Below are 26650 nucleotides of genomic sequence, written 5' to 3'. Positions count from 1 at the left end.
CACCTAACTGGGCCTTCAGGTACATGTGCAATATTACTCCCATTTTGCAACAGGGGAAGCAGAGGAAGAGAAGTTCAGTGATTTGCCAGAAGCCACTAATGTCCCTGTGAGAGCAGGTGTAAGAAATCTGGGGTTCCTGTTGCCCACCCCAGTGCTTAGACCACACTGTTTGTTACTAAGAACATTTGCATGAAATCAAGATAATTGTTTTTTGAGAGTACCTCTGCCTCTTCCCCACTAAATTGAAATCCCTTGTTTGTGTATGTGTGATATTCACTGTGTTGCTATAGAAACTGATGTGATGACTTCAGCAAAGGAATGATGCATAGACGCAAGGGGACTTGCAAACAGGTCTCTTCTCTTACAGATATCCTTAGTGATCAAGAACGAGGGAAGAGAAATGCGGAAATCCCATGTCATCACAACAGAACGTTTTCAGGCATCAGCTGCTCTCTGACACACAGTTCCCTTATGCTGCCTTTTTCTTTCAGGGCCTTTTCTTTGATGACTCATATGGCTTTTATCCTGGGCAAGTCCTCATTGGTCCCTCAAAAGTCTTCTCCAGTGTGCAGTGGCTTTCAGGTGTGAAGCCCGTCCTGAGCACAAAGAGCAAGTTCAGAGTGGTGGTGGAAGAGGTTAGTGAGCAGACACATGGCTACTTACTGTGGGAACGGGGACAATCTTCCGGGAAGAACTGGAACCCCCTGAGACATTAGTTGTTGTATTTTGAGCACTACAGGAGCATGATGAATGCAATTAACTCTTACTCAGTGCGGAAGCACAATTAGAAGCCGCCCACGGCTGTTTTTCTTAAAAATCCAGGGGCTAGGTCCAGCCATCTAGAAGCGAAAACCATTTTCTGTGTTGAAAATCCATAGGCTTTGGAATCTGATTCAGTAAAGTTCCTGGAAAAAGTGACATTCTCCTTCCCCTTCCTCTCTGCTTCATTTTTCAGGTACAAGTGGTGGAACTAAAGGTTACTTGGATCACTAAAAGTTTCTGTCCTGGAGGTACTGACAGTGTAAGTCCCCCACCTTCGGTAATCACGCAGGAGAACTTGTCCAGGTGAGATCTGCTTAAAGTACCCGTGTTCCCCACCATCCTAAGATGCCAGGGCAGTCAGTGGGTAACCTGCCCTTCTCCCAGCAGATAGACATAAGAAATCCAACTTTGTCATCAGCACCCTACATAGGGAGCTTTACTCCAGCCATTTCCTGTCTCCCAGCAGCAGGGGAGCATCATCTGACTGGCTAGTGCAGGTTTTTAGTTGAATGGCAGAAGGGCTGACATCACAAGCTCTCCTCCAATAGAAGTGCTCCCCAGCTGAACAGCAGGGAGAAAGCAGCCAACTTCCTCTTCCCCTTCTGTCCGTCATTTAGCTGCAGTGGACTGAACCTTTGAATCCTACAGCTCCAAACTCTATTTCAGAAATGGGAAGGGAAGGCAGCTAACATTGCTTGGCCAGCCAAGGAGCTGTGCCAGTGTTGAGGAGCATCTGATGCCCCCTGCAGGCCATAGAGTATTTGTGTTGGCCATACGGTACTCCGTTGAAGTGAGGAAAGAGGGTAGGTGAGTTTTGTAACTCTGTAGGAGAACAGAGCAGTGCAGTCCCATCTGAAGGTAGCTTCAGGAGCAGGAGTTCTCAGCCTACGGAAAGAAAAAGCAAATACCAACTATTAATGCCTATTTTTAATTCTCTCTGGGAGGTTGACAAGAGTAACTAGCCCTTGTATGTGGAGGAGGTGGCTACTCTCTTCTCCTCCCAGTTCCCAGGTAGCCTGGAAATACCCTATAGCTCTTCCCTTACATCTCTGGGTGTGTATGAGAGAGACTAAAGAACTCTAGTCTCCTGGGAAACGTTAGTTGTAATGCAAAATTGTTCCCATTTTAATTAGTGCCACCCACATGGACCGCGCATACGTCAGCATATGTACAGGACTGGTGTGCATATGCTGATGCACCCGCTACCCATGTGGAGGTACTACTCATCGCTAGGGTGTTCGTTATCTCTTGCTCTGAGGCTGACCGGGGAGGTAACGGTTTTCATCTTCTCACTCTTAACAGAGTAAAGCGTCTGGGGTGCTTCGACCATGCACAGAGGCAGCTCGGGGAAAGATGCCTCTACGTATTTCCTGCCAAAGTGGAACCTGCAAAAATCACTTGTGAATGCCCAGAGAGAAACTGTGTTCTGGGGGAAGGATCAGTCGCCAAGAAGGTGTGTTCCCAGGAAAGTGATGGGCTAGCTTAGCTGGCAGTGTGAGAGGCGGGTACTTGGACGACTTGTATTTCAAACACATCTGCTTGAGTGGTTGGGATTCATGTAGCCTGGATTTTAAATGCTCCTTTTAAAACCTAAATCTTCCCATAAAAGTCACATGGTATAGGAAATGTGACCCAGTAAAGTGTAACGGCTCGGTAGTGCTTACAATCCTGTCACCTTGTGCAAGGATCCTATCGCATAGAGCTGAGCAGGTTTGGGCTGGATCAGTTACTTGGATGAGGCCCTCTGGGAACACCTACATGGTGCAGGAAGTGGGGTTAGCCGTACAGTTGGTGGCATTCTTTTCTCTGCAGCACTACAAAGCCAGTGCCATAGCAAAGTGCCAGCAGGCAACTGTGGTGTTAGAGGTGCCATCTTTTCGGCATAATATTGAAGTCCTGACCACTTGGGCCATTAAAGAACCCTTTTTTTTTTTTTTTTTTTTTTTTGCATAACTTTAGGGATGTTAAACTTGGTTTCCTAGCAGAATCTTACTCTGGTCACTTAAATCTCCAGTACAGCAACACATTGGGGAAAGCATTCATTTCCTGTGCTGAACTGTCTTGTGTTGACCAACAACTAAGTGCCATGTACCATCCAAGGGTAGCTGCATTTCAGTGGCAAGGAGAGGAGCCGCCTGTGTAGCTTTGTACATTCCATTTAGTTAATTTTGTAAAGTTTCTTAGTGCCTTTTATTATGAAAGCTCCTATATAAACTGAATATAGTTTTATTAAAGAGCCATCGGAACTGGATTTTCCACCTGGACTCTTGCATAGTCATGTAAATACCCAGTGCCCTAGCCAACATCCCCTGCTCTTCGTAAAACTATTTATATTCTCCCTGGCTGCTGCCTGTGCTAGTACGGTAACTCCATTAGCAATAGCTCATTGCTTTGTAAAATGCTCTGAGATAGGTGGAGTGTGAAAAGGGCCAAAGAGGGTCACATTGTAGTCTGTACATAGTCCCTCCTGTTGGCTGTGTAACGTGTTTGCTGTGTGCACAGGCACCCAGACTCCAGTTTATTTACTGGCCAGCATTGCTCTCTCTAGGTGAGGAGATTGCTGAAAAAACAGATTGTGAAGATCATGTCATGCACCCCAGATTCTCAGGGTACCAATGAACCGCCCGATGGAGAGTCTACTGCAGCTGCTGACCAAAAATCGGAAGAACTTAAAACCAGATCCAAATGTGAACTAGGGGACTCTGCCAATGGCACACTAAACCTGGGGGAGATAAAGGAGGAGCAGCCTGAAGAAATGGGAAAGGAGACTTCTTGCACAGCAGCGGGGCGACAACAGCAGCCACCTTTCCTGTTGAAAGATGATGGGTCACCTGACTACAGGCTCCAGTCAATGGAACAAGATGCTGATGATGAGGCAGCCGACGACACAGATGACACCAGCTCTGTGACCTCTTCGGCGAGCTCCACTGCCTCTTCCCAGAGTGGCAGCGGCATAGGGCGCAAGAAGAGCATTCCCCTCTCTATCAAAAACTTGAAGCGGAAGCATAAGAAGAAGAAGACGAAGATCTCCAGGGAGTTTAAACCAGGAGACAGGTAGGTTCAGATTTCTATCCCCAGTCAATCACCTTGCTAAAGCTTCCCTTCTCTGAATTCTCAAATGCACACACAAGTTCGAGTAAGCATGGAGCTCCGGCTGAGTGTCCTTTTGCACATTGTGTGAGAGCACGGCTTGGGAGTAACAAACAGTTGTTACCTTCTGATGGCTGTCCAGTGCCCATTGTGAAATGTGTTTGGTTTCAGTCTACCTGCGGATGGAAAGGTGTCCACATCACATAAAATCAATACTGTCATATTCCAGTAGTGCCTAGAGGCCTCAACTAAGCGTAATCCCCTGTGCATACAGAGAGGAAGAGGTGATACTGCTCCAAAGAGCTTCATCTAAATACAACATTAAATGATGCCCTTGTTGGCAGTTCAGCAAAGAGGCCAAGGAGGGATGGAGATGGAGACTGAACTCTGTCCAGTCACCTTTAAATAATCCCTCCAGAACAGCACTGAGGGACATTGTCAGGGGCTGTGGAGGAGTCTGCCTTTTCATGGCCCGTACTATACCTGTTCTGCAGTCTCAGGACTGTTGAATTAGCATCTTTCACTAGTACCAGATTCATATACAGACGCTCCCCGGGTTACGCAAACCCGACTTACGCAACTCCGCACTTACGGGAAAAATTCCATAAGTTCCGTAAGCTTTTTTTTTTTTTTTTTTTTTTTTTTGCGTAATTGTTGGGTATACATTCCTGACTTATGCAAAATTCGACTTACGCAAGGCATTCCAGAACGGAATGCTTGTGTAAGTCGGGGACCGTCTGTACAGAATTTTAAAAACCGCAGCACGAGAGCACTGGGGAAATAAGTCTGTCGGCATCCAGGGAGTTAACATAATCCATGCTTCAAACACCCCTTTTTGGCAGTAAATGTAGATACTTGGATGAGAATCTCCTCAGAGAGGAGTAAGTGAGCTGTGAGGATGAGGGAGATCCGGTAGCACAGAAGTAATGTGGGAAACAATATACTTCAGTCACTGTTCATTCGATTATCTCCATTTGCTTCAGTATAAGTGGAGCATTGTCGCTCTGGAATACTTTCCCAAAGCCTGGGAGAAGCGTTCCAAAGCATTGGAGCTCAGGGGAGCAGTGTTAAAGTGGGCAAGATGAAAGGCACCAGAAAGGAGTAGCATTTTCTGGAAATAGCATCAGTAAGTATGTAGCCTCTATTTCCCCCACACACACAACTTCTATCTTTCTAGTGCAGTTGAACGGGGTCCCAGATGGGCAGCTTTGATAGCTGATTGCAGCTGACATGAAGAAGGCAGTGGACAGGGACCTGTTTTTATCTAAGCTGTGGACAGATGGCTCCATTGCAAGGCAAACATATAGAACATAGTCCCTGGGGCTCTTTGAAGACATGACATTGCTGCAAGGAGAGTGTAAAAAGTTACTTTTTGTAGAGCATGAAACCCTAGATGGCACTTAAAGGGGTTATATGACAGCTGGGTCATTAACCACCATGAAATGCCCTGGGTGTCTCACTACTGCTTGAATAACCAGACAGAAAACTGATGAGACTTTTTAGGCACAACAGCTGAAATGCTGTTGGAAAGGGTGAAGTGAATGGAACGTACATGTTGCATTGGCTCGATGCAGCTGGAGTACCAGATCTGATGGGTCAGCCACGTGGGTGCCTCTAACTGCATGAAAGCAATACAGCCTGTAACGTTCGCTTAGTTTGTTAAATGCGTATGGCTTTATCGGGGCAGCATCTGAAGCTTTTGTGGGTGCCACTAAGGGATTCCATTGCCACCTGCTTTCATTTCAAACAGCAATTAACTCCTTTAAAAAGGTTAAAACTGTCTTCCTATTATAAACCTTCCTTTCAACACCGACCCTCCAACTTCCCCATAAAGAAACAAGTCCCCCTGAAATGTCACATGCCACATAACTCCTCCCATGGTAGAATTTTTCTGAGACGTTCTGCTGTTGACTCTCTAAAAAAGGAAATCCTATTGTATTTATTTATTTGCCCATTACAGCTTCCAATATCTCCATACTTTTATTGGCTTTAATAAGGAGAGATGTTCAAAAGCCGTAAAGATGTATCTGAAAAATAGCATGTGATTGAGTGTACCCTGCACTGTGGGAGGCATGGATGGGGTTAACTAAGGGTTCGCTGGAATAGTGCTATAAAGAGGTGCTGTTACCGCTTCCCCTGAGGTGGAAGAAGAGGGGTTTGCCCAGCCACGGGGTCCAGAAGCAAGGAGGAACTGGGAAACTGCCCATCCTTCTATACTACTTGCAAGAGATTTTGTACGTTAAGGATGAATAAAGCTAATATTCTCAACAGTATGTATCCAGTAGCATATTGCCATTACCGAACAAAATGGGGGCAGAGTTAAGGCTTGATGGGATGATTGAATGATTCTAGGGCAATGGGGACTTGGCTGGATCCCTGACCCGTTCATTTTCAGGCTCACTAATATTTGCCAGGAGAGGATTAACCTGTAGAATTTTTGTGAAGTGTAACTTCTGGGGATGTTCATTGGATCCTATTGGAACTTGCTTTCATTCTTAATTCTTCTTCGGCAAAGGTTTCCGTTAGGGAATATTAAACATAAATGTCCAGTAGCTTGGTCACTAATTTAATATTTTATTAAAGGTCTGAGTATAGCCTCTAGCAAAAGTAGCTTGGCACCGTTGCTCCATAGATTTTGCTAACCTGATCCAAATCAGGAATGCTGTTCAGTGTGGTTCTTTGTATGGCAGTATGTGCACCCATGGGTGTATTTGAGTAAAGAAAACTGTGCACTGTAGCAAATGCTTCTGAATTGGCGGTGGGAAGGGTATGTGTGATTAGGAGGTTTAAAAACGAGAGGGGGCAGGAAGATGAGACCCTCATGTCCAAAACAGGATTGTTCTATGCTTGGGTTTGTCTTTATGCAGTAGAAGTGATCGTATGTGAGAATGGCCAGGAAGTAAAGTTTTTGTTGTCTTTAAACTGAACACCTTTCTGCTTTTCAAAGGAAGAGGCAGTGTCAAATCTGTCTCCAAAGGGCTGAGATATAATATGCAGCTTTAGTCTTCCTTTTCATCCCCATGGCTCCAGCTTCAAAGATTTCTCAGAACTTTCAACAGAGCTCTAGATAGAAGGCACTTCAAGCCTTTGGAACCTAAGATTTTTCCCTACTGAAGTCCCCCATCTCACCCCTCTTCCAGCTGGTGTGCAGCTTCATGTGCTCTAGTATCTCTGTAAATTTGCTCCTGTGAGAGTGAAATGAGTGTGGCATTTACTTCCTGAAATACAGACTTACAAAGGGAAAAAGTTATCACTTCAGATCTGTGGTGAATGAAAATCTGTCCCATAAATGGGCATACAGGCATATCTGAACCCAGTCAGCCTGAGTATTGGTTCCTGACCTTAAAACCCCATCTCTTGACTTACTGGTGCCAGGTGTGAAACATGGGTGCCCATTTGAACTTTGAGTGTTTGGCAGCCCAGATTTTCCTACTGTTGCTCTGTGCACTTAGCTTTGGCTGCTTGTATTGGGGCAAGCCCCCAAAATGGGTCAAGTCAGTTGGCAGAGGGATCTGCTTATTCTCTTCTGCTCTCTGCGGGTGGCAGCTTCGTTTAAGCTCTGTCTTTTACGTTCAGAGTTGCTGTAGAAGTGGTGACCACGATGACTTCGGCTGATGTGATGTGGCAGGATGGCACTGTGGAGACCAATATTCGCTCCAACGAGTTGTTTCCAGTCCATCATCTGGACAACAATGAGTTTTGCCCTGGGGACTTCGTGGTGGACAAAAGAGGTACTGGGTGAAAGATATGCTCTGGGAGAAAAAACAAATCATCATTTTTTTGTTACAAGGAATAAGAGAGCTTTGCAATTGTCTATTTTGGTTTGGATTTTTAAAATGTGCATATGATCTTGCAGGTGCCTGAGCAGTTAAAATCAATAACACTTACCCCCAAAAAATCCAATGACTTCAATCTACTCTGAGAGTGCTTTTCAGATATTAATGAGTCTGGCCTCACGAGCCCTTCGGGAGGTGGGCAGAGTAGTGTCTGTGTTCTGCAGACAGGGATGCTGAGACATAGGGCTTAAGTGACTTGCCCAAGGTCACACACTGAGTCAGTGATAGAGGTGGGACTAGAACCCAAATCTCCAGACTCCCCAGCCTGTACTTTTGCCATGAGACCATCCTTTGCACTCCAGTGCTATCCTTTTGCTTTTTGTTTTCTAGTACAGTATAAAATCAGTTATTGCACCCCCTCTATTTAAGTGCAAATGTGTAGTAAGAAACAAGCACTTAAATATGGCTCAGGTAACTCTACATATACATAGCAAAGAGTCCTGTGGCACCTTATAGACTAACAGACGTATTGGAGCATGAGCTTTCGTGGGTGCATCCGACGAAAGTGGGTATTCACCCACGAAAGCTCATGCTCCAATACGTCTGTTAGTCTGTAAGGTGCCACAGGACTCTGCTGCTTTTACAGATCCAGACTAACCTGGTTACCCCCTGATACTCTACATAGACATAGTTTGTAGGCTTTAAAGAACTTTTATTATATAGGGCTGAACCTGTGTGAAATAGATGGGGATGAGTTGGATTTGCCAGCTTTCTGTTAGCACACAACCAGTCTCCCCTTTCCCTGGGAACCCTAAAGGATCGCTCTTGATCTGAGGTCACCCTTTTTTACTTGCCTGCCCCGACACTAGAGCGATGAAGGAATGAATCGCACACAGTTTAGCTTTATCTGGATGGCCTTCCCAACAAGGTTCTCACACTACTATATTTATCTAAAGAGTTTTCTGTGATTAAAAGTGGCTTTTTTCTTCCTCTTTCCTCACAAGAAACAAACGAATCAAACCCCACCAAAAGTAGGGGAGCGTCTCACTTTTGAGTTTCCCAAGGCTTAGGAGCTAAGTAACGGTTCTAAGAGACACAACTCTCTGCAGGAGTTCAGTGCTCGTGAATGTGAAGGACGAATGGCGCTTGGCTTAGCTTGAAACAACTGCCTGCATCTCCCTCTTCCCTAGCAGCAGTTCAGGGCCTCCATCAAATCTAGATTCTCCAGACAGTGATGAGCGCAGTATGGCAGAGCAGCCTCAGGGCTCTTTTAATTAAAAAAAACCAAAAAACTTTAATCCTCTTCATCCTCTTCCCCCATAGGTAGGAGTAAATTGTTCTAAGTGTAGTGCTTTTGTTTGGGGGCAAGGGATTGTTTCTAATTGTTGGGTCTATAATATATATAGTTGGAAAGCTGTGTCAGAGATGAGTGTTGTGTTCACTTTTACCAGTGGTCATTGTTAGAGCCCTGTGCGGATACTGAATTTGAATCCGCAGCCGATATCCGCAGATTTGCAGGCTCTAGTCATTGTAACTCATTCCTCGGGCTGGAGATGCTGTGTCCTTGTGGGTTAGGCATTGCTTGTGGAAGCAAGAGATGGAGGCTGAGACGTCCAAAGTTGCATAGGGGAAACAAGCATCTAGATCTCATTAATTTCTAGTAAATTGTCAGGCCCAGGTTCTAGTTTTGTCTGACAAATTTCTAGGAATTCCTGCCTCCTCCTTCACCTCCCTTCCCTGCCAATCACCCCCCAGAAAACCCCACAACCTGCTGCAGGCAAAGCTCTTTATAACCTGGAAAGAGAGAGGAATCAAACTCCATAAAGCCCACTGAGGAGTTTTATTGCCAGTAAGTTTTACATGGATGGTGTTGACGGCAGACGCAGTCCAAATCCAACTTCTGTGAAAGGTTGTTCCCTGCACACAGGTCTCCCCTTATTGACTGACAGTTTCGTTGTTCCAGTGGAACATAGCTGTTGTGGGAAATCATGATCATGGAGGAAGAGACGCCTTGTAGCTCCGGCCCATCCCAGGCAGCCCTCTTGGCCCATCAGTACCCACACTTGAATTGGACTCTTTGGCTCTTCATTGAATACTGTAGAGAGCAGAGCATCAAGGTGAATTGGCCACTGATCAGGCACTGCAAGTCCCCACAGACAAGTGTGCTCACCCCGGATCTCTCTCCCCACCCTCTGGCTAGATGGCCCTGTAAAGTTACGACTCTTCCCTTACTTGCTCAAAATACCCCAGCTCAGTTGTTGCTTTCATCCTGGCATTGCACACAGGTGAAGGATGCGTTCACAATTTGACAGTTGGCAACCCCTAGCTCCAATGTAACAAGATCCAGCCTCCTGATTTCCCTGTCTCAGGTGGAGCTGCTGGGCTGTAATGCCTCGCAGTAAAGCCAAAGGTGACTTCCCCTGGTGCTGCTGCAAGAAAGATCAAACAAAGCTTATTGATCAGACTAAAGAGTTGAGAACAGTTGCTGTTGGTCCAGCTTTTCACTTGGATATTTTCCTCCCTGACCAAAAGCTCAGACCTCCCAGGACCCTGCTGTGTACGGAGTGGTGCAGTCAGGCGACCACATCGGCCGCACCTGTATGGTGAAGTGGTTCAAGCTGAAGGCCAGCGGAGACGATGTCGAGGTAGGTGAAGCAGCTTGCGAGGAATGAAGTACACAACAGCGCTTACTCTGTACGCTTCCGCCCTGAAATAAGTCACCTTTGGGATTAGGGGAGTGGGGCATGTTACTGCTCTGGTGTCAGACTGGTTATGGGGACATTTTTCTCAGCACGCCTCTTGAGGCAGCACAAAGTGTACATGTAGCTACACGCAGCCGTGAAAAGCAGGCCACGTCCACACTGGGGGTGTAGCTACGTGTGTCAGTGAAAAGCTCTGGCAGAGGGGAAAGGCTCCAGCAGTGGGGAGGAAGTGGGACACCACATGGCTGAAAATAGCAGCATAGGGGGGAAGGTAGTGCTTGGGTGAGGAGAGAGCCGTGTAGGGTACATACCCGCTCCCTTCAGGTGTGTCTGTGCTCTACTCGCCTGTCCACACTGCTACTTAAACCATGCTCGGGGGGCTACCCAAGTATATACTCTACACACCACCAAAAGAAGCATGCAGTGTAGACGTAGCCTGTGTTTCTGTGGGTGGTGACCTGGCACAGAGCAGACGTGTTCAAAGACTTGCACACCCCATCATCCTGGAGCAGCTGGTTTTTTCCCTTCAGTTATCCGTGAATTTCTGTCCTCGTACACGCTTGCCGTCGCTAGCCTTTGCCCAGGAGAGAGGCTGGTGCTGAAACAAGCAACCACAGTTGATTTCTCAAAGCTTTGGTGCTGGGCCTCTGATTTGTTCCACCTCTGCTAGTTGGCAGAGAAGCCCATCGCTCAGTGGTCGTCCGAAACCCCATGAGAGCGCTCTTGACCCTTCACCCCCATTTACAGACCGCATCCTCCTCCCCCATCACGTGCAGGAGCTCAGAGCATTTCACCTTGCAGGCTCCTGTTAGGCTGTGGGCAAGTTGGAGGAGTGCTGCCATGGCCCCTCTAAACCAGGCTCGTTCTCCCTTTACCCCTCCTGCGGGGTGGTGCATGCGGTATAAGTGACCAGGGCTAGTTCACGCTTAGAACGAAATCTCAGGCTATGTCTACACAACATCACTTACAGCGGCACAACTGCACCGCTGTAGCGCTTCTGGTGAAGGTGCTCTAAGCCGACGGGAGAGAGCTCTCGGGTCGGCTTAATATTGCCTGCCTCCGTGAATGGCGGTAGCTATGTTAGTGGGAGAAGTGCTGGGAGAAGCACTCTCCACACCTGCGCTTAGGTCGGTATAATTTACATTGCTCAAGTATAGCTTATGTGGTGTAGTCACACCTCTGAACGACGGAAGTTATACCAAAGTAATTTGTAGCGTAGACGTAACCTCCGACTGCCCCAGAGACACATTCCTGTGTCTAACCAATTCCTCGTGCCAGTAAATAGTGGTGCTTTTCTCAGAGCGAAAGCAAAGGTGAGCCGCCTTGGGGAGGTGGGGTGGGGGGAATGCTATTTCCTATTTAAAGTGATGAGCCTTTTATCCAACCCTCCTACCAGATGTCATGGTTCAGATATCATGGAACCTGTATCCAGAATAAATCCTGTCTTCTCTGGCTCGGCTCAGCTCACCCTTTAGCTCTTTTTGTGAAGGCTGGATGTTCACAGGGGCTGTACAATGTTTCCCAGATTGGCTCATGATTCACACAGCATAAAACCGAAGAGAAAAGGTGAGGTTGAACTGGGTGAAAAGACAGGACGCTAACTTACCCCTTAGTACCTTTCCTGAGGTGGCGCATGTAATACCAAATAGCAGAGCACAGCAGCAGGCACCAGCTGTGAAAGCAGAAGAATGAGGGAAAGAGTTAACAGCGCATGGTCACAAGATGTCAAGTGGCCGCCAGAGCTGGGAACCAAACTGCAGATGCAGGAAGTATTTTAAGTGTCAAAAACAGAATCTAGAAATCAGAACGATAGTTTGACGCTAACGCGCATGTGTTCTCTCCGATGCCAGCTGATGGGGGAGGAAGAGGATGTGAGCGTGTATGATATTGCCGATCACCCCGACTTCCGCTTCCGAACCACTGACATCGTGATTCGCATTGGCAATGCCGAGGAGGGAGCCTTGGCCAAGGAAGATGAGGTGAGTCTCAGGCATGCTCATGTTGCCCGAAGCAGCCTGCAGTCATCTTAGCTGGGATCTCCTAAGGGACCTAAGAGAGTTGGATTCCCCAAGTCCCATTTGGGCACCTAGTGACCACAACCTTCTTTGAAAATCCCAGCCTCTCGTGTTGCCTGATGCCGCTGCATTTTCTGCCCCCAGCTTAGCCTGAAAGGTCCCATGTGTACAAGGCACTTGTCCACCTTGGACAGATTCAGAGGGCACTGGGATGAAGATATAAACCTGGAGGCCTAAGTAGGCACAATCTCAGATTTTAACCGAGGTCGCACTGAAGTCCTCTTTGCCAGGGTGAAACATGGGTTAAACCTGCCCTGAAAGTCAAAGCAACTGGAACCAAAAATGGAGAATGAATTTTGTTTGAGTTAATTTAAATCCAGCAAGTATCTGTGTAGGGATCCCACACTGGGTTTTCAGTATCACTTCTAAGATGGAAAGTCCAGGGCGGCCCCAAACAAAGGGAGATTGAAGATCAGTTTGTCTATAGCTAGTGACATTTGTTCTGCCTTGAGAAATAAGGCTGTTATTGTTATAAACTGAATGTACATGTTTAAGTTGGATTAAGGAGTCAGGAGAGGTCTGAGGGGGACCTCCCTTTTGGAAAGAACGTGAGCTGTTCACTGGTAGTGGGCCTCCTTAAGGCTGCAGGTCTTGCAGACCCTAGAAGTGACTCTTACACTAACCGAGGGTAGCAGACGCAGGGTAGAAGTGTAGGAAGACTTCTCAGCTCTCTGATAGGCCAAGTAGCAGTAGCATGTCTAAGCTCCAGCAGCATGAAATGCACATCTAAAGCTGCTCACCTGGCCTGGATAAACTTTGTTCCAGCTTAAGAAGCTATTTATTCTGAATGCACTAAACGTGGGGTTTAAAACGCCGAATGTGGCGCGTTTGGCGTTTCAGCCTCAGATCTCGAGGGCCAGCCTGAGCTGCAACTTCAAAGCACTGTCTACGCAGCTGTCTTTAGCGCAGGAGTGCGAGCCCCTCGACTCCGATCCCGTCAGCCTAGGCTGGGCGGCTGGCTGCCATGGGCTAGGTAGACAGGCCCCAGCTCTCATAGAAGTTGTGGTAGGACTGTGTTCCTGCCCTACTGCCTAAGACCTAGAACTCACTTGAGATGGGGCAGTGTTTCTGCTCCGCCTACAAAGACATCATCATCTTGAGATGATGGGGGAGGGATAGCTCAGTGGTTTGAGCATTGGCCTGCTAAACCCAGGGTTGTGAGTTCAATCCTTGAGGGGGCCACTTAGGGATCTGGGGCAAAATTAGTACTTGGTCCTGCTAGTGAAGGCAGGGGGCTGGACTCAATGACCTTTCAAGGTCCCTTCCAGTTCTAGGAGATAGGATATCTCCAAGTGCTGGGCTCCGGGAACAAACTGCAGAGTTTGTGTGTCTTCCTTCAACTGAGCTGTCTCAAAATCAAAATTCTTAGAACTACCACTAGATGGCCCCCTAAGCCAAAGAAATGGCGGTAGGATCCCATTTACAGCCATCTAAGCAATCAAAAATACTTTCCATACTCACGGGTTGGAGCTTTATAATGATGATGTTGGTCAGAAGTAATCATATAATATGATTCACAGATTCCTGAGGTGGTGACTTTCTAGTGTCCATGGTAGTTTTTCATGGAAACATTTCCCCACTAAATAGAATCTCAGCAGCCTGGTTGCTCCTGCTGCAGCCCATGGTTTCACTGCGTTCCCACGCCAAAAGCTTGTTGACCTGCCTCAGTTACCTGGAGAAAAGCGATTTCTCAAAGCCTTCATTCTCTGTACTTAAGAAAGAGGTGGTGATATTTTGTTTGCTGCTCTTGTTCCCATAGCCCTCGGTAGGACAGGTGGCTCGCGTTGATGTCAGCAGCAAAGTAGAAGTAGTCTGGGCTGATAATTCCAAGACCATTATTCTGCCTCAGGTAAGGTGCTCCTGTCTGGATGCAAAAATACTGCTGGAGTCTGTGTAAATGAATCTTATTATGTTTCCTCCTTCTCCTTTTACCTTCACCCCTGTGTGATGGGGGGATTTCCCACTCCTGTAATCCTAGACATACAAGTGCTTGGTCTTGTTTGGTCTCTCCCTTTTCTTGAAAACTAACTTTGAATTTGATGACCTCTTTTCATGGCTCCTGAGTGTTGAGAAGATGGGGTTGTCTAGATTGTTACTGTAGAGCCAGATTCCCACCCCCCCAGTGTATGCCCACAGCTCTACCAATGACCCTCCTTCCTGACCTGCAGCACCCCAGTAATCCAATCATGGGGCTTCCATGCAATTATTGCGTGAGAAAGTTCTGTCCACAGAGATCTGCCAGTGACCCTCACTCGAGCCCAGTCACTGCTCTGTTTTGCTAACGCATCACAGTCTGCCCTGAAACCCCTGCTGTTCTAGCTCTAGACCATTGCTGAGCTATTGCACTAAATTAGATGGTAGTACTTGATGTGTGGATCTGGACTAGAACCACTAAATGGTGACCTAACCTAGGACTCGATCCCAAATCTCTCCCCAGAGGAACAGTTAGAGGTGAGCACAGTGCAAAAACCAAGAAAGACAACGCATTAATCCACTGCCTAATGAACCACTTTACTTTGTCTTCCACATCTTTGTTTCCCAGTTCTTTGAGCTCTCTTCGAATGCCTGTCTTTGCCTACCTTTTAGTCCCGTCTCTCCTCTCCTCATCTTTTTTAGTGATGACAGACATTCTAAATAAAATAGAATACCTGCCTTTGTAGGGTCCCATCCCCTATCAGAGCAGCACAGAACACATCGCTTCTCTTGCTACAGAAGCTCATTCATGTGCAGAAAGCAGTTGTTGATCAAGACTTTAAAAAAAAAAAAAAAAAAAAAACCTCAAGCAGCTCTGCATTAATTACAATGCCTGCACTATGGAAATGGAAGAGGATGTTACAAAGCAGTCTGCTGTCTCCCTTCCCCCTATTGTCACATGTGACCGGATCACAGGCAGAATCAAAGGTCTGGTGTGTGCTCCACAAAGAGCTGCTCTCACACCGCGCCTCTGCAGCAAGCTGTGTCACTCCGTTCCCTGGGATTCTGTCTGAACATGTAATTACAGGACTTGGGTGAATGTCGAGATCCTAAGTTATCTGTTGAGAACTGTAATTTTCGTTTCTGTGCGTGTGCCAGAGACTAGCAGGTTGGGCACTTTCAGTGGATCTAAAAATAACCATGAAGATGGCATAACTGGCTGACAAAGTAGCCTTTCGACTCAGATTTGGGGTAGGCCACAAGAGCAGGAAGTCTGGTGGCCTTGGTCTAGGTCCCCAGGATCTAATCTTAGCTGGCACTTGGTTATTGAGTGGCCTGCGACTGGCATAACTGTGCTGGTGCAGGTGGGGATTTTGAGGCTCCTTGGCAGAGCTCTGTGTGTGGAGAGCTTGTACAGCATATCTGCATGCCTGGCTTTTAGCTACTGTGATCAGTGTGTGTCTTTTTATGAGCTGTATGGGTTTTATGCAACATCACTTGAACTTTCAGAAGTTCAGGATTAAAACTTCCCATCGTACAAACCTCTTTAATACACCTTACAAACTACTTTTTGTCCTGGAGCTATCCATTAGGTTTTCTTCCCACCCCCCAGATGGCAAACGGGGGGATAGATAAGTCGAATTTGTATCTGAGTTGATACATTTTCATGTCTGCTTTGCAAGGCTGTCTTTGAGAGAAATGTAACACACACAGAAGTCCCCTGAAACTTAGAGCTGCAAGAATGGGGGTGGAGGGGGAGGGGTTGTGATGGAGTTTGGGAAAGCTAGACTCTCAGGGTACATAGTGAAGAGGGGTAGGGAGAAAGCACATTTATAAAAGAGTCAGGTCAGCAATTCTAGTAAGGCTTCCGTATCCCAATTAAACTTTAAAAAGTGGCAGTGAAGTACAGTGGTTGGAGACTATTCATAGCAGAGCGCCAATAGCAGTTACAATGTGCCACACAAGAAGATAATGAAACATGCGCATTCTAGCTAGTTCAGGCATTGTTTCTGTAGATGCATGGAATGCAGACACAGCCAAGCTGGGGTATTGTATTCACACAGCAGCTGGCTCAGTTGCAAAAACAGAAATACAAATTTGACACGTTAACACCTGCAAAATTTGTGTGGGGTTCAGAAAGCTGGGACTTCAGTCTTGCAGTTCTAGCATGCATGCTCTCTCTGGTCTGCAACGGAAGCCCCAGCTTTTGGGACAGCCGTGTTCATTTTAAAACTGACCCGGCTATTCCCAAACACCCTATTTTCTGGGGGGGGAGGGGAAATGCTGATTCAGAACCCAGATCACCGGAGCTTCATAAGTGCAGGACTCAGCTCAGATAGAATGCACCTTACATAGATAAAGGAAAAATTGCCTTTTGGGGAGATTTTGGTGTTGCTAGGATCACTGTTTCTAACTGTCGGTTTCCTTTTAACAGTAGAGACTGATTTATCTCCATCCAAGATGGCCGTAAATAAAGCCTATGGATTTCAGCCCTATACCACCTCACTACTTTGTTTTTGATTCCTTTAGCACTTGTACAACATAGAATCGGAGATCGAAGAATCTGACTATGATTCTGTAGATGGCAGCACCAGCGGGGCATCCTCCGATGAATGGGAGGATGAGAGCGATAGCTGGGAGACGGACAACGGCCTTATGGAAGACGACCACCCAAAAACTGAAGAGCCGGAGCCTGAGGAGCCTGTAGCGGAAGAGGTGAAAAAAGTAGAGGAACAAGTGCAGGGTGCCGTGGCTATGGCGGTTGCTGATCTGACTGCAGAGAAAGCTGGGAAAGAGGGAGCACCAAAAAGTTTCCGAGAGCTGAAGGAGGCCATCAAGATCTTAGAGAGCCTGAAGAACATGACTGTGGAGCAGCTGCTGACGGGCTCTCCCACTTCGCCGACAGTAGAGCCCGAAAAGCCCACCCGGGAGAAGAAGTTCTTGGACGACATCAAAAAGCTGCAGGAGAATCTGAAGAAGACCCTGGATAATGTGGCCATTGTGGAGGAGGAGAAGATGGAAGCTATGGTGGAGACGGAGAAGAAAGAAGAAAAAGCTGAGGCGCAGACGCCGGTGAGGTCGGAGTGGCCTAGTGAGACCCCAGTGCTCTGCCAGCAGAGCGGAGGCAAGCCTGGAGTCACCTTCACAAGTGCCAAGGGGGAGGTCTTCTCTGTGCTGGAATATGCCCCAGGTGAGTGTGACACCTTGGGGTTAGACTAACTGTTCAGACTCTTCCACTGCCTTCCCCATTGAGACTCGTGTGCCCCAGTAGGAGTCCCCTGCAGTCACTCCCCCTCTCTCAATGGCCCTGCTTCTAGGAGAAGGGGAGAAGCATTACCCATCTGGAATTCGTAAGTCACTTAGGAAGGGGCAATTAAAGAGGGCTCCTATCTGTAGAGGAGTCTGGTCTGGGAAGTGACCCTGGGTCTCTTGCATTTGTAGTACAGGTTCCCTTTCTTTCCCCTTTTGGCTGTTCTGACTTGGACGCTCTGCAACAGTGTGCGCTGTAGGAATCCCTTGCCTCAAAGATTGGCGCTAAGGCTGTTGCGATCCACAACCTACCAGCATGAAAACCTCGTTGCAACCAAGTTTGAAATGAGCTTTTCTTGGCTGGGGGAAGGTGGAGGGCTGGAGGGTGAGAAGCAGAATGGAGACAGCTGATGTTCTTGTATCGATTGTGCCTCCTCTGAGTGAAGTGGTCCTTGTTGACTCAAACCAACTTTCACCTGCCAGAAATAAACAAGACTGCCTTGTTCTGTGGTGCATTGGTGACAGCACAGCTTCAGATATCTGGCAAACCGATCATCCTGGACAGGTCAGCTGGGAAAACGTACCCAACCTCTGCATTGAGCCTGTAGCTATGGAGAAAAAGGTGCTATTAACACAGCTCTTCGGCTGAGGTGTAAATTCTTGCCCAGAAGTGGTTGCAGCGTAGTGGCTGTAGCGCCTTGCTGCTAACTCATGGCTTGAAATCTCCTATAACAATACAGCCACGTTTCCCCAGCTTCACTGACCAGTATCTTCTCTCTCTCCTCTCCATGACACTGGGCGCAATTGTTGGGAGGGAAAAAACTTCCCTTTGAAGGCATTTGATTTTGGAGGAGGGTTTTCTGTAATCTGATGGGTTGTAATGCCCCTCACTCCTTAGATACCCACGCCTTTAAGAAAATGGAGTTCCAACCACCAGAAGCCAAGAAGTTCTTCAGCACAGTGAGGAAAGAAATGGCATTGCTGGCGACCTCTCTGCCTGATGGCATCATGGTCAAGACGTTTGAAGACAGAATGGCAAGTCCATGTGCTCCAGTCTGTTTGTGTGTTAGCAAAGTGACTGGGCGTCGCCTGATCGTTAAGGCTCAGGAGGGAGTTCCAGACTTAATCCCCTATTCTGAGCTGTCAAGGCATCTACACTTGGCTGAAGTTTATAATTACAGTAAATTGGCTCCCCTTTGCATTTCCAGGAGCCCTGGTAATAAACAACGAGTAGGTGGGAATCTGATACTAGAATTACTTCACCAAATAAACCTGGGCTGTGTAATTAGGCTAAGCAAGGCGCGTGATCGGGTGGAGAGCCAACAAGGCAGCGGGCGTAGCCAGTCGTGGAGTGGAACCCCTTTGAAATCCTGTTTCAGATCACACATCCGGGCCTGCCGGATGGAAGTGTGATGGGTGAAGTTCAGTCTCTCTCAAGTGAAAGACCACAGCCCAAAGCTAGCACCCGCAGGAGATCTGCGAGGCTTGAGCTAGTTCTCCAAGTCCCCAGTTAGTGTTAAGCTAATTAAAGCCTCTATCTCTTCCTTCCCCACACCCCAAACTCAGCTCTGCCTTGTTACCAGGGCTTGCCTCTTTTCCTTGGACAGAAGGCAGCCCTGGCATTCACTCTAGCCCTTGCCTGTTTGTGCTCATATCTCCTCTCTTCACAGGATCTCTTCTCAGCACTTATTAAAGGACCCACACGCACTCCTTATGAAGACGGCCTCTTCTTGTTCGATATCCAGTTACCCAACATCTACCCGGCTGTTCCCCCTCTCTTCCGCTACCTCTCCCAGTGCAGCGGGAGACTGAACCCCAACCTGTACGACAACGGCAAGGTTTGCGTCAGCCTTCTGGGGACCTGGATAGGAAAGGTAATGCTGTCTTCAATTTCTTTGCATGGCACGTGGCTTTTAAACGGAGCCAGACTTCCGCCACTAGGCAGCGGTGTTTGCTGCTTCCCTCTGGCCCCAGAGGCCTGACAGTTTTCCAGTTCAGAGAGCAAACTGGGGAATGAGGGTCCATGCTGTGTGCTGGTCCTGTCTGCATTGGGCTTGACCCAGGCCTGGTAGTCTGGGTTTGAACTCTGGATAGATGGATGGAGTAGACAGAGCCAAAGGGTAGTGTTTGAGAGAGGTTTTGAAAGCGTGTCTCAAAACCCACGGTTGTCCCTGGAAGATGAGCTGTGGACTGGCTAGTATTAGCCACAGGCCCCTGTTGGGACTGAGGGTGTGCGCAAGGATCATAGTGTGAACAGGGGTCATTCTCCTACCCTTTGAGACTTGGTCTTTCTGGCCTTTCTTTTGCCTTCTCTGCGGTGAGCAGCCGAGGCATGCTGGAAACAGGCTTAGCAAAGACATAGGGGGCACAGTGAGTTTAGGGGTGGGAGGGTCTCTCATTCCTGTTCGGGCACCACAATAAATATCCAGCCATTGACACAATCAGCAGGGCTGGTGCAGGCACCACCTGAGACCCCAGTTCTGGAGCAGCAGGGCGGGTGCTGCATACTGGATTAAGGTGAACAAGCAGCTGTCCAGGGGAAGCTTCCACAGTATCTGCCCAGCCTGAAGCCAGTGCAGTTGGCCCATCATTGTACCCGCAGACCTTTAAAATAGGTGTGCACAAATGCAGCTGGGGTCGGGCCCAGGCAGCAAATGTTGGCGTGCACCTTGATCACTATAAGCTGCAGTCTGGGGACTGTCACCTCCCTTGTTTTCTGTGTTAAATGCTGACCAGAACGGATGCTGCTTTCGCTGTTGCTCGTGACAAGCTGTCTGTGATAACGTGTATGTGTGTTCCAGGGCACAGAACGGTGGACCAGCAAATCCAGCCTTCTCCAGGTGCTCATCTCTATCCAAGGTAAATGCAGCTGCAGAGCCGGTGAGGGGTGGAGGGACACTGAGAGACCCCCCCCCTGCCTTGTTGGGCTGTGTGAAGGAGCACACTTTCCCATCTCAGAGCAGCAGGGGCAAGCTGTTACCCATCCCTCTGTCTTTGGCTGCCTTCCGTCCCTGTAACTTTCCCTCACCCCGTTCCCCTCTGCAAGAGCAGGCCTCGCTAGCCCTTCGCTTGTTGCCCTGTGCCTGGGAAGGTGAACCACAGCCGCCTCCAGCCAGCTGCCAATGCCTAAAAAAGCTCCTAAGAGGCAGGTCCTGAGGTTGCTGCTGAGCCTGGGTCCTTCTCTTTATAGGCAGTGAGTCACCAGCCTCGCCAGCATCTGGTTTATTTTTGCCCACGTCAGTTGTTTACACACTGGTTCCTAAACTGCTCTGTGGGCTTTTGAAAGGAAGCACAGGTATGCCCAAGCCCTGCAGCACTGACTTGCCTGACCAAGACAGCCGGTAATGCTAAACCCTGCTTGGAAACTCTCTAGCAAGCAGTCTGCTGTCCAGAAAGGCCAAGGCCTGACTTGGGAGTATTTAGTCTATGCTATTTGATCTCTCAGCCCTCTGGGTGTCTCTTCCCAGAACAGAAAGGCTGTTTCTTGTCTACAGAGCCGATAATCCCCCAACTTCTTCTTGCGAACTTCTCTGGATTACCAGAGAGATTTGTTAATGCTGCGAGCTCAGCCTCAGACCTCTCCTTTCTGTTGCCTGGTCGTGGGAGAAATGTCATGACCCCACCGTCAGGAGCATTAAAGCAGTCGGGGGCATTGCCAGCAGGGTGGCGCTGGCCGTGTCATCACCACACCCAGGCAGAACAACCAGCCTAAAATGTCAACCGGAGAGAACTCGGTGTGGGTGACTTGCCCGCGGCTGTGCCAGAGACAGTGGCTGGAAAGGAAAAGGACAAAAGGAAATGTGGCCCAGTCGGCGCTAAAAGCAGCTTTGGGTGTCACTTTAAGGAATGGTTTGATTCTGTTACAACACTTTTTTTCATGCGTTTGGCCCTGAAAAGTGGGGAGTTAAACACAGCGCAGGCAAGGCCTGTGAAATATTTCCCCCTTCACCAACTCTTCCGGTGCCCCTCTGTCCTGGCAGTGCACCATGTCCCTCACCCATGCTGAGCTAGCATCTGTACCTGTTACTAGTCCAGTCATGGGCTTCTCCCAAGCAGAGGCCATTCACGGTAGGTGTTCCTATAGTCTGAAAAATGACCACCAGCCCCTGCCAGGAGGCCACCAGACGTGTTCTCACAAGTGTCCCAAGCAGCGTCAGAGGCCGGATGAAATGCTGGCGCAGCAGCTAGACATGCACCTGCCCGGATTGCCACACGTTACCAGTCCAGCATGGCAACCTTGCTCTGCTGCTCCCTCTGCCTGCACCCGTGCTTGCCATCTTTGTGCTGCAGGGGTCGAGATGGCAACAGCCGAAGCTGGAGGGAGCTTCCTGGTGGGGAGGGCAGTGATAGATTGAGGCCTCAGCACCCTTCAGCAAAGGCAGAGCCTAGCAGCTCTCCCTTTAGGTCACAGGTCAGTGTGAGGTTTCCGTTTAACTCTTCGCTCTCCCTCTCTCCTGGCAGGACTGATCCTAGTGAATGAGCCCTATTACAACGAGGCAGGGTTCGACAGCGACCGGGGCCTTCAGGAGGGCTACGAGAACAGCCGCTGCTACAACGAGATGGCCTTGATCCGCGTGGTCCAGTCCATGATGCAGATGCTGCGCAAGCCGGTGGAGGTCTTCGAGCACGAGATCCGCGAGCACTTCCGCTGCAACGGCTGGCGCCTGGTCTACCGGATAGAGTCCTGGCTGGAGACTAACGAGCTGGTGGAAAGGAGCCACGAGCAGCCCAATGGGGCTGATTCCTCCTCTCTCCTTTCTGTTTGTGGCACCCTGGCCGAGAGCCCGGTTGACAGTATGGGATTTCAGGGCGAGTACAGCAGCCCCTTGGAGCAGGAGCTGGGGGCAGCGGCGGCGGCCGAATTTTCCGACTTGGCGCTAGAAGGGAAGGAGGAGCTGGAAGACTCTGGATGTGGAGCCTCGACGCTCGCGCCCAGCGACGGCCATCAGTATTCAGACTCCGAGAGCACGGGCCACGCCAGAGGGCTCACCCTGGCGAGAGACCTAACGGACGAGTGTAAAGCCGCCCAGGACGCTGCCTCGCAGCCTAGTGTGAAACCAAAGAAAAGGAGAAAGAGCTACAGGAGTTTCCTCCCCGAGAAGAGTGGTTACCCTGACATCGGCTTTCCCCTCTTCCCCCTGTCCAAGGGGTTCATTAAAAGCATCCGTGGTGTCTTGCAGCAGTACCGGGCTGCCTTAGTAGAGGCCAATATCCCTGAGTGGAGAGAGGACAAGTGAAACGTCGGGTTAGGGGCAGACAGATGCAGAAGAGAAGGGGAAAGCAGCAAACGCTGTTCTCAATACACTGGCGTTGCTTGTTCCCGGCTCTCTTCCCCAGTTGGGTGTGTTTATAAAGAAGGCAGTAGCCCAAATAGCTCATTCCTGGCTCTTTACTTCTCCCAACCCCTCCCCCATTCCTCATGTTCATTTGATCCTGAACTGTAAGGAGTTGTGAGCCTACCAAAGCAGTCTTGCAGCTGGGACCCTCTGTGCTCTTTGGTCCCCGGGCACCTCTCTGTGCACAGTGGGCTCCACTCCCTGGCTGCTATGTCTGACCCCAATTGGGATTCAGCCCTAAAGGTATGGTTACTGTGGTATCCGGTGCTGAGAGGCCGTGTCCTCCCAGTCCTTCCATTTCCCTTCACTACCACGTCTTGTGGCTTTCATGAAGTCTGTTCCAGCTTGAGAATACTTTGACATTAGACTCTGGTTGCATCAAAGTCTCCTGCTCCCTACAGGGGTGCCTTCCCGTAGCTGGTCACTGGCAGATTCTCAGCTCACCCACTCCTTTGTTTAGTACTTAGGGTGCAGAGATGAAGTGCTACACAGGCTCCTGTTCAGCCCTGGGCAATACCCTGGGGTTTCCCTGTGGTCCTAGCCCTCTGATCTCTCGCCTGGAAGTAATTTCTCCAAAATAGTAAACACATTTCCACTCCCCGTCCTCGCCAGACCTGCTTGCACTTTGCAAACGTACACGAGTCAGCTTCCTGCTGGCACTATTCCATCCAGCAGGAGCCTGGGAGCCCCATGTGCACTGCTTCAGCTCATGTCCAATTGATCAGCGGCAAAGGTGGATCTAGGGTAGATGATGTAGCTTCCTTGTGGATGTTAAACCTAGTGCCGCTGATGCTTCTGCACCACTTCAGCTGTTGATAAATTTCTCAGGCTACAGCTGTTCCTGAGGCTAGATCACAAGTATAGACCTGTACCTGTGGGGGTGTGACTTCACTCCTGCTGCGGCAGCACGGGCTGCAGTAGGACACCGCATCTTTAACAAACACAGCTTTCACTGTGTGAGCCACTACTCATCCCCAGCCCTGCACAGGCCGGGAGCCAGCAGCATTGGAGACCTTGCATGTACATCCGTAATGCTATCTACGGTGCTGCCGGGTAGCTATAGGAAACGGCTAGTGGGACATGTGTGCGATAGCGGAGAGGGGGTTACACTGAGTACTTTGAAGGGGGTATGATGAAAGCAGGGACTATCTGGGGGCATTCTAGTCAGGGTGTCTGCAGTTTGCTTTTAGTGCTTTCTGTGCACTGCTGGAGACCCCCGACCAAGCCCGGCTAGATTTGTCAGGAGTCGAGCCTGACAACAAGCTCCCGTCCGCCGTAGATGAGAGAAGCCCGTTTTCTGCCACAGAGGTGGGCCAGCTGTGTCCTTCCCAGCCGATGAAACTAGCTAGCGATGCCAGGCTTCCACACAGAAGCAATAGCTAGGCTTCTCATTCAGCGTGGCTAGTAAAGATGGGAAATAAGGCTAATTCCTCACAGGAAACCAAACCCAATTCCTCCTTGCCGGCTCTCCCGCCACTGTTACCCCTGCCAAAGCCAGGGGCTGTCGGGGTTCTGAATTCAAAGCTGAGGACGGAAGCGTCAGCAGGCCGTCTCGCCGCGTTTGCAAAGTGCTCCTGGCTGCCTGGATGGGTTTGGAGCGTGACTGCCCATTATCCACTGGAAGAAATTTGATAAGGGCCGTCTCCTGGTCCCATTGAGTACATCCAGCCTGGGGTCGGACTTCCCCGCTGGAGCAGTGTGCCACTGGGACTGGGTCTCTCACACTCTGGTCTCCATGTCAGCACTGCAGAGTCCTCCGCACTAGCTGCCACAATGGATTAGGGAGCTGTGGGGGTGGCTGCATGTTAGGCTTGAGCAGCAGTAGCATTGGGGGGGGGGGGGTCTGATGCAGTAGTCCGTGGCTGTCCTCCAGGCTAGCCAGCATTTCATGAGCAAGAAAACGGACTCCAGTGTCAAAGGGCAGGGGTGGGACGCTAACTGATGTTGTCCTTTGGGGGTGAGTGAGGCATCTGGTGCAGGGGGTTGTTCCACACATTGCTAGACGTCTTACTTATTGTACTGAAGGCCAGACGACGACTTACAGACTCATTTCCTTCGGTGTGTCACTGCATTCCTCTCTCTGCAAAGGGACGAGGGAGGAGGAGTTGACAAGCTACTTATTAGAAAGACACAAGTAGAGAACAGAATCTGCTCACGTGCCTGGGGGTCTCTAGCATTGCCCACCCACACAACACACACACTCTCTCTCTAGTTGTTTCTCTTTATCTTCTCCTGGAAGAGTGGGGACTAGAGTAGCCATAGCAAATGCCAGCTGTAGGAGCTGATCTGCTTGGAGGAAGGTGGTGGGAGAAGAGATGCCATTTGTGAGAGCCAGCCTGACTGTGCCAGATGAGTCCTTCCCCCTCCCAAGAAGTCTGCCTCTCTCATCATAACCAAGAGCTTTGCACAGGATCCTGGAGTTTTCAGCTGGGAAAGCTCTTGCTTATTGGCCTTGGGGAGGTGGGGGGTAGGGGGGAGGCTCTCCTGTCCCTTAATAGCATTGCTGGAGTTTTCCCAGCTCTTCGGAGCTGTCTGTCCCTAACTGAGATGCGCACAGAGGTTTACAAGTTTTCTACGCTTTTGATCATGTGAAGCTCCGGGGCTGAGATTGCTGTTGAGCACACTGCAGCGATGTCATTTTTTTTTGGTGTACGTATGTAATATTTAAAGGTTAAAAACAAAATTTAAAAAGGCAAAACCTTAAAAAAAATTGAAAAAAACCACACAAAAAGCCAAAGCATGATGCATATTGTTAGCCTTAAACCTGGCTACCTGACACTGCGATGTACAAATAAGAACAGCCTGTAACTGTTTGAAGTGCTGGGGAGGGGCGGGGAAGAAATATTACAAAATCAGTTTGTAGCCTTGATTCTGTACAGTATTTAAAAACAAACAATGGAACTGACTATTACCGAGGCCATGCTTAGAGGTGTGTTGTTCACGTGCAGATGTGAATGCTGGGTTGCTTACCATATATGTATAAAGTGCTGTGTGACTTACTTTTTTTTTTACCTGCAAAATTTTTTTTTGGTTTGGCTAATGAAGATGTAATAAAGGAGAAAAAGGTGATTTGCCATTAAATTTTGCCTCTGTGAATAGCTCTGGTTGTGCTTTTTTATTCTTCCCTGTGTGGTGAGTATATCACATGCAACAGAACTAAAGATCCTGCCACCTTTATTCAGACTGAGGAGGTTCTTACTCTGCTCTCGAAATCACCACCGCTGCCAGTGGGCAGCGCGTGGACTGGGACTCGGGAGACCTGAGTTCTGCTGGCTCGCTCACTGGCCTGCTTGGGTGACTTCGGGCAAGGCATTTCCCCTCTTTGTACCTCAGTGTCTCCATCTGTGAAGTGCTTTGAAATCTACTGATGAAAAGTGCTATGTAAGAGCTGGGTTTTTACTATCCTCGGTGGAGCCAGTGTGAGGAAAGCTTCGTTAACTGCTCTGTAGCTGACTGGTGCACCTAGGGGCCGATGGAAAGCCCTCTGAGGACAATGGGCGTCTTTCGATGGGCTTTGGATAAGGCTCTTAATTTATACAAGGTTCAGGAAGAGCAGCTTTTCTGTCCAGTAGTTAAGGTAACATCAGGATCCAACAACCTCACACAAGTTCAGCTAGTCTGGTGATGGGGTCTGAGATGCCAGCTTGTCACCCCTACCTAGCTTGTTCAGATCTAACTTAAACTTGCAGTAACCTGAAAGCTACCACATGTCAGCTGTTTATGGACTGATGTGAAATGAGTAGGTT

The 26650-nt window shown here is 48.8% G+C and overlaps 1 protein-coding gene across 1 annotated transcript in view; it reads left to right on the top strand.

The window, feature by feature from the left end:
• Window positions 1-25985, top strand: part of UBE2O (ubiquitin conjugating enzyme E2 O) — a 93953-nt gene extending 67968 nt beyond the window's left edge. Inside the window, exons 6-18 of the mRNA XM_026654440.1 lie at window positions 492-635; window positions 956-1065; window positions 2065-2215; window positions 3311-3816; window positions 7429-7583; window positions 10161-10273; window positions 12181-12309; window positions 14165-14254; window positions 16849-17509; window positions 18467-18603; window positions 19239-19442; window positions 20370-20427; window positions 22030-25985. Of these exons, the coding sequence (XP_026510225.1) occupies window positions 492-635; window positions 956-1065; window positions 2065-2215; window positions 3311-3816; window positions 7429-7583; window positions 10161-10273; window positions 12181-12309; window positions 14165-14254; window positions 16849-17509; window positions 18467-18603; window positions 19239-19442; window positions 20370-20427; window positions 22030-22805 (3234 nt within the window). The 3' untranslated portion in view covers window positions 22806-25985. The remainder of the gene's footprint in view (window positions 1-491; window positions 636-955; window positions 1066-2064; window positions 2216-3310; window positions 3817-7428; window positions 7584-10160; window positions 10274-12180; window positions 12310-14164; window positions 14255-16848; window positions 17510-18466; window positions 18604-19238; window positions 19443-20369; window positions 20428-22029) is intronic.
• The last annotated feature ends 665 nt before the right edge of the window (window positions 25986-26650 follow it).

This window comes from Terrapene carolina, unplaced genomic scaffold, assembly GCF_002925995.2.
Source record: "Terrapene carolina triunguis isolate 2854851 unplaced genomic scaffold, T_m_triunguis-2.0 Scaffold192, whole genome shotgun sequence".
Taxonomy (NCBI): Eukaryota; Metazoa; Chordata; order Testudines; family Emydidae; genus Terrapene; species Terrapene triunguis.
This window is presented reverse-complemented; position numbering and strand designations above follow the sequence as displayed.